This window comes from Anoplophora glabripennis, unplaced genomic scaffold (genome assembly GCF_000390285.2).
Source record: "Anoplophora glabripennis isolate ALB-LARVAE unplaced genomic scaffold, Agla_2.0 scaffold1010, whole genome shotgun sequence".
Classification (NCBI taxonomy): domain Eukaryota; kingdom Metazoa; phylum Arthropoda; class Insecta; order Coleoptera; family Cerambycidae; genus Anoplophora; species Anoplophora glabripennis.
This window is the reverse complement of record NW_019417237.1, coordinates 74647-81802: the sequence shown is the minus strand read 5'-3', so window position 1 is coordinate 81802 and position 7156 is coordinate 74647. Positions and strand designations below refer to the sequence as shown.

General features: G+C 40.8%; 1 protein-coding gene across 1 annotated transcript; it reads right to left on the bottom strand.

Moving 5' to 3' along the window:
- Nucleotides 1–371: 371 nt before the first annotated feature.
- LOC108911978 lies at nucleotides 372–6888 on the bottom strand. Its single transcript, XM_018717075.2, has 2 exons — nucleotides 2507–6888; nucleotides 372–433 (listed from the first exon to the last, which is right to left on the bottom strand). The coding sequence occupies exon 1, from the start codon at nucleotides 6802–6804 to the stop codon at nucleotides 2605–2607; it is 4200 nt and encodes a 1399-aa protein (XP_018572591.2). The 5' UTR covers nucleotides 6805–6888; the 3' UTR covers nucleotides 372–433; nucleotides 2507–2604.
- Between the last annotated feature and the right edge of the window lie 268 nt (nucleotides 6889–7156).

Here is a 7156-nt window from a genome sequence, read left to right as displayed (position 1 = left end):
GTCCGAGATACCACCAGAGTTAGTAGCAGCTCCAAAACTGTGACTTTAAATTTATTGCCAAATAAATCTAGGGAAAACTAAGAATTCTCATACAATGGTTTCAAGACTTATTGCCTTGGAAAAAATACGAAAGTTTTATTATAGCATATTTTTCCTATTTATCTACAAAGTTGAAGCGTCTCTGTTATGGTCAAATTACTCCAAAATTATAAATTTTATCCAACTTCTCATTTTTAGTGTTAATATACACCTACGTAAATAAAACTAGGTAGCTCTCTGTGAACAATTATATATTTTTTTAATATCTAACAACCAAGCTAACTTTGAAGTTCCTCAACACACATATCAATCCTTCTTTGACCTGCATGCGGTAAAACTTTTCAGCTGAAGCTGACCATTTTTTCTGAAATGGCTAATTCATTAAAGTTGTTTCCTGAAACATTTTCACTGCATATTAATTTTTTTAATTAGATATACAGAAACGTACAAAATAAAGTGAAAGGCTAACTAAAATCAGTTGAATACGTTGAGGGAGCTCAAAGTTTTCGTTAGGAACTTTTTTAGTTCCTTTTTCTATATAGCCCAGTTACTGTAGCTGAAAATATAGTAATACCTCTGAATTTTTTATAACTGCATTGATTTTTCTCAAAATTTAGAATTAGGCTCATCTTACCTCCCACTTCAAAATTTATATATGCGCTAGGTGTGCATTTTGTTCTTAAGGGTTGAAAACCACCCCTTATTGGAAAAAAAAGAAAAAATACAAATTTAAGCATTTCATGTAATCAAATCTTTTTTATTTATGCAGTATGAGTAATTTCATGTGCTATCTAACATGAAACTTAATGTATCCCAAATTTTCAACCGAAAAAAACCTTTAAAAAACACCCCCTTTGGATGAAAATAATATAAAAAAAATTTTTTCAACTTGAAACGTGTTAATCATGCATTTTTATCAAATTAAAATTGATTTCTTGATTAAAAAATCTTTTTTATCGATTACAACTTTTCAACCCTTGAAAAATGCCACTTCGTTAGAAAATAAAATGAAAAAATATTATTGAAAGAGTAGAAACATTTTAAATGTGCATTCGTATTAAATGAACATTTATTCTCTTATTATAATATAGTATAGTACTGGTTTATTCGAATATTCACCTACTAAATACGTGTAAATATACAAAAAAGATCTAAATGCTTCAATATTCTTGTTTGAGCTAAATTTTCCTAAAATTATCTATACACGTGTTTATTTTTTTGACGATAACTTTCTTACTTTTTAAAATTTTTAATCGCACAAAGGCTCATTTTGAAGGGAATTGTAAGGGCTATGTGAACTGTTGAGTTGATTTTTTTTAAGCCCTTCATTTTTAAGTTTAAAGGGTTTAAAGGGATCGAAAAGGGTGGTTCTTTCATTCATATGATAACTTAAAATAGAGATATCTCGATTAATATTAATTTTAGAGGAATAAAAAAATTAAACAAAATCTTCAGCAAAAATAAAGCTAAATTTTTTTACTCTTGTATGTTTTTCGTACACCCTTTAATTTTTAGGTTACAGCGTAAAAATCGATTTTTTTTCAAAAATTTGAAAAATTAACATTTTCAATTTTCAACATCATGCTTTGTAAGTGAGCCAAAGACCCAGAACATATCCTTAGAACATAAATGAAGAAATCACTGATTTGTTTATTAATGTTTTCTTAAAAAAAATTAGACTATCATGTTATTTCGATCATATTTCTGTTAATTTTGATTCTAAAGGCTTTTAAAACAGCTCATTTTAAATGTTTTTCAAAGTACTTCAAAAAAGGTTCAAATAGTTTTTTTCCTAATATTTATGGTTTTGGCGTTATTTAACGTTAACTGGTTCCAATTTAGTTTTTAGTTAACATATAATAATGTTTAAAAATCCATAACTCGGTTTATATTGCAATTAGAGAAAAACAAAATAATGCCATTAGATTTGTTTTTTATTACCTTTCTTTGTGTTCATTACAACTTTTTCGTTAAATCCAATGGTTTCAGAGTTATTTGCAAAAAACTGTACGAAAACAAGCACTTTTTCAGTAAAACCAACATTTTCAATGACGAATTACTCGGAAAGTATTGGATTATCCAAAAAACTTTATATAACATTTATTACTTAAAACTGACTCCTCTATCGATTTCTGTGGTTATTTTGGGCGTAAAAATTTCCACCCCCAAGCACACTTCGGCACTATGTAAGTTTTGTTCCTTGAGGCATTCCCCACATTCAGTCAAAATTTCATGTCAATCGGTTCAGTTATAAAGAATTCGGAGGTAAAAACCCTGAGTAAGTGGACTAAAAGTTAATTTTCACATAATAAATGGAATTTTGAATAAAATATCTGTGCATTTAATAATTCTTCATATAAACAAAACTAAACAAAGGAAAGATAATCGGTTTTTATTCTTTGATGCTGCCATTAAATTGTTTCAGTTTATGAGCAGTAAGAAGTATTTACAACCCTTTAGTACTTACCTATTTTCCGTTACATTTCTATTCCCAATCGTGTCTCATACATAACAGTTTCCAATTTGAGGATGGTTCTTGTCAAGGTTAGGATTCTGGCGAACGGGCTAAAAACTGGGATTTTGTCCGTACCCGAATGACTTTTGTCTGAAGAAATCCATTGCCGTGCGTTCATCTTTATTCCTGATATTGGGATCGGCGCCTTGCCCCACAAGGAATTTCATTGTGTCCAAGTGACAATTCGCAGCAGCAAAATGCAGCGCTGTCATTCCGTTGTTGTCTGCGATATTGACGTCACCGTTGAGTTTCACGAGATATTCGACAACGGTCAGTTGACCTCCCCTGGCGGCCAAATGCAGTGGCGTGCTGTCATCGTTATCACCGACATTGACATCTACACCCAGTTCGACAAAGAATTTAACAGCGTGCAACCGACCATTCGCCGCAGCAAAGTGCAGTGCTGTCATGCCCTCATTATCGCCAACATTGTAATCTGCGCCCAGGTCTAGAAGGAGTCTGATTGCTTCCAAGTGGCCGCCCGCAGCAGCAAAATGCAGCGGCGTACGTCCGTTGCTGTCTTTGATATTGACGTCATTGAGTTGTACAAGAAATTCAACAACGACCAGTTGGCCTTCCCTGGCAGCCAAATGCAGCAGCGTGGCTCCATCATTATCTCGAACATCGAAATCTGCACCCAGTTCTAAAAGGTGCTTAACTATGTCCAAGTGACCGTTCGAGGCAGCCAAATGCAGTGGCGTTGTGCCGGCATGATCTCTAGCGTTGAAATCTGCACTCAGTTCGAGAAGGAATCTGACCATGTCCAAGTGGCTATTGTGGACAGCAAAATGTAGCGGCGTGGTGGCGTCGTTATCTCCAACATTGACACTTACACCCTGTTCCAGAAGGAATCTGGCTGTATCCAAGTGACCATACGAAGCAGCCAAATGCAGTGCCGTCAGCCCCTCATTATCCCTAGCAACTAAATCTGCGCCCAGCTTGTGAAGGAATTTGATTATATCCGAGTGACCACTCGACGCAGCAAAATGAAGCGTCGTGCGTCCCTTGTCGTCTGCGACATTGACATCACCGCTGAGCTTGACAAAAAATACGACTACGTCCGTTTGACCCCTCCTGGCAGCCAAATGCAGCGGCGTGCCCCCTTCATTGTCCCCGACACTGAAATCGGCACCCAATTCCAGAAGGAATTCGATTGTGTCCAAATGACCGTTAGCGGCGGCATAATGCAACGCCGTGAAGCCTTTGCTGTCTCTATCGTTCACATCTTCGCCCTTTCGAAGAAGGAATTTCACAGTGTCCAAGTGACCCTTCAAGGCGGCCAATCGTAGCGGCGTGCGATTGTACTCGTCTACGGCCTTGAAGTCTGCGCCCAGTCCAATCAGGAATTTTACAGTGTCCAACTGACCGTTCCATGCGGCGAAGTGCAGTGGCGTTAGCCCGGCGTTGTCTTTGATATTGACATGGCCGCCGGTTCTTGCGAGGTACTCCACACTGTCCAGATCGCCCTTCATTGCAGCCAGATGCATTGCCGTGTAACCCTCCGCGTCTCTGCTGTCGATTTTAGCCCCCTGCTCGGAGAGATACCTCACCATCTCCGAGTGGCCGTTTCTAGCGGCTTCGTGAAGCGGCGTCAGTCCGAACCTGTTCCTGATGTTGAGCCCGCCCTCTCGCACCAAAACCTGTATGACGTTTAGCGTGTTTCGTTCAATTTCCGGGGAGGCGATCGCATTCGCGTCCGTGTTAAGGGACGGCAGGTCTTCGATGTTAACTTCTTTGTCTCTGATAGCCCTGAAGTGCACGCTCTCGAGTATGAGTTGCAGGACCGCGACGCAACCTTCTCTTGCCAGGAGATGAACGAGGTGGTCGTAGTGGGTAGAATCGAAAAAGTGACATGCCTGGGACCGATAGCACTCGAAAATATTTGGAGGTATGGGGTCCACCGCCTTCTGTAGGAAATTATCGAGGAAAGCACGGATAATTTTGTAATTGGGAGACTTTAATATGTGGTCTATGAAGAACTCCTGGAAGCTTACGTTGGGATTGCGTGACTGAAGTTGCAACTCGTCGATTAGGCTTTCCGTCACAAAGTATTCTGCGAAAGTCCTGTGGATGAAGCGAACGCCCCCGTTCGATACCTGCACAATTCCTATTATCAGTGTATCTTCGTCGATGTCCTCGCAACTTTGTCGGTAACGCGAGAATAGTTGACAGTCTTTCTGGTGTAGGACCATTTCCAAAGCGAGTTTTCTGTACCAAGTGAGCGACTCGTTAAACTGTTTAATCAACGCCCTGTTCGCCATCGAGGTACCAGTGGGATTTCCTTTGTATATGTAGATGTCCCTCTTCTTCACGATAAACATCTCGAATAGTTCCTTGATTCTCATCTTTTCCGGCAGCTTCGGCTCCACCCTCGTCTCCTTTAAATACTCCATGCATCCTTCCCAGTACGACAACTCCTTCTGTTTTATGCTCTCTTGAAAAATCTCCGCCAGCATAACAAGTTGCAGGGGTATCGCAGTAAAGTCGTCTTCCTTCTGGTAATATCCCTTCGTCCACGATGACATCCTGTTTATTAGCGCCCTGGCGTACTGCTCACACTTGCCTTTATTCTCGACATCTACGCTCAGATTGTGCAGCCAATAACTAGCGAGAAAGTCCACTTGGTTCTGTTCCGTGAACGGTTGCATCACGAACGGCTTCACTTTCAAAACTTCTTCCAATTCTCGCACCATGTGGGGTCTCGTGGTAACGAAGAGTTTGGCAAAGTTGGCCGCTTGCAGGCATTGGGTCAGCAGGTCCAGAACGAGCCCTGTATAATCGGGACTGATCTCGTCGATCCCGTCGAGCACCAGCACGACCTTCTTGTCCACGGAAAATACGAACCTTTCTAAATGGTTCGTCAGTTCCGTAGCCTTTTCAGAATTCAACAGTTTCGTTACGGTTAGGGATTCCCCGCTCTTTTTCAGGTCCCTTAAGATGACGGTGTACTCGGAGAGTTCGATTTTGATCACCCACAAGTGAGGATTTCTTTCTTTTACGAGCGTCGCCAGTCTGGCGACGACGGTGCTCTTCCCCATTCCCGCACCGTCCGAGATAAGTACCACGTCTTCCATCACGCCATACATGCCTTCCTCTGAAAAAATCTCCTCACTTATCTCGTCACCGCTTTCTCCAACCAAACTTAAAGGTATCGTTGGCGATAGTTCTACTCGTAACTCGTCACTGTCTTGGTCTCCCTCACTCTTATACACCTGCCTTTTAAACGTACGACGTACGTAGCATCGCGAGTTGCCATCGTTTAGGTCTAACGTTGGTACGCCTACTTTGATTCGTTTATTTCTAATCAGTCTTTCCAGAATGTCGGAATCCACAGCTCTCGCCCAGTCCTTACTTGCTTGCGTCGTTAACAGTTCTTCCAAGCTGACTTCCTCTCCTTGAAAACATATATTCTTTTTATTCACTAAATTCTTCTGGCATTCTTCCGAGAGGTCTTCGAACGTCACAGATCCGTCAACGTGGAAAATATCGTCTGGTCCAATTTGTTGGCCGAGTCTGTCGTTAGGTTCGGCCACCAAAATCACCTTCTTGTATGCGCATTTCTTTATTGCATCCTTTAATTTGCCACATATTTCCTTTATCGCAGTTTCTTCAGTAATTTTGACCCCAGTTATCACCAAGAAGGTGTAGCGAGAAAGTCCAAACGCCTCGAGAATTTGGCGCTGTACTTCAAGTGCATCCTCAGGGTTCACGTATAGTTTCTTGCTTTCGTCTTTCTGAAGAGCGTGATAAATTTTCAGCACTGGCAATAAATGTCCCCCTTGGGAACTGACGTGGAAGATTCTTTTCGTATCCGTGAAGCTAAAAGCATCGTCCTGCTTAAACGATACGTAGTAGTTCTTCAGTTGTTCGCAGTACTTGTCGCTCTTTATTTCTCCAAACATGATTTTAGCTCGATCCTCAGTCAGGTATTCACCTTTTGGCTGTTTAAACCAATCCTCTATTTTCTTGTATATTTCTTGCGAGGATACCTTTCGATACAAAGCAGAGCTGTTCAAGCGTGTCAATAAACGTTCAATAATTTTATCTAATTTGTTTCCGCTTGGATAATTCGAAAAAAATTGTAAATGATTCAGGAAGTCCCTGACGTTTTCGTCTGTCACTACTTCTTTGTCGAAGCCTTTGCCTTGTAAATTTTTATCAAGGTAAATCTCTGCGCTGGATTTTAACTCAAGCAGGATGTTCTCGTTAAACGTAAAAAATTGACAGGAGGCCCCTTCGCAGTGTAGCATGCTGTCGGGTCCGGTAGTATGACGGGTCAGAAAACGCTTCAAGTCTTTCTCGTCGATGCTTGTGTTGGTGCAAACGATGACAGTCTTCTCCACGGACTCAGACTTAACCTCGAGGTAGGAGAAAAAGTATTTGGGGAGACTGAAGTCGGCGGTCTTCGAGTTCCACGAAAAGAGTTGATCCTTGTTGATTTTCTTGGTCTGTTTGAACTTGGCCTGCAGCAAAACGCATTCATCTTTCAAATCGAGCACGAGGTCGTCGAACTTTCCCGCCTCCTTGTTTTCCGTGGAGATTTTCCAGTTTTTCCGGCTGTGGATGGCGTTCAGCAAGAACACAGTCAACAGGTTCAGTTGA

Excerpts from the sequence above, each read along its gene's own strand:
- LOC108911978 (XM_018717075.2), bottom strand. The coding sequence starts at position 6,804 with ATGCTACACTGCGAAGGGGCCTCCTGTCAATTTTTTACGTTTAACGAG.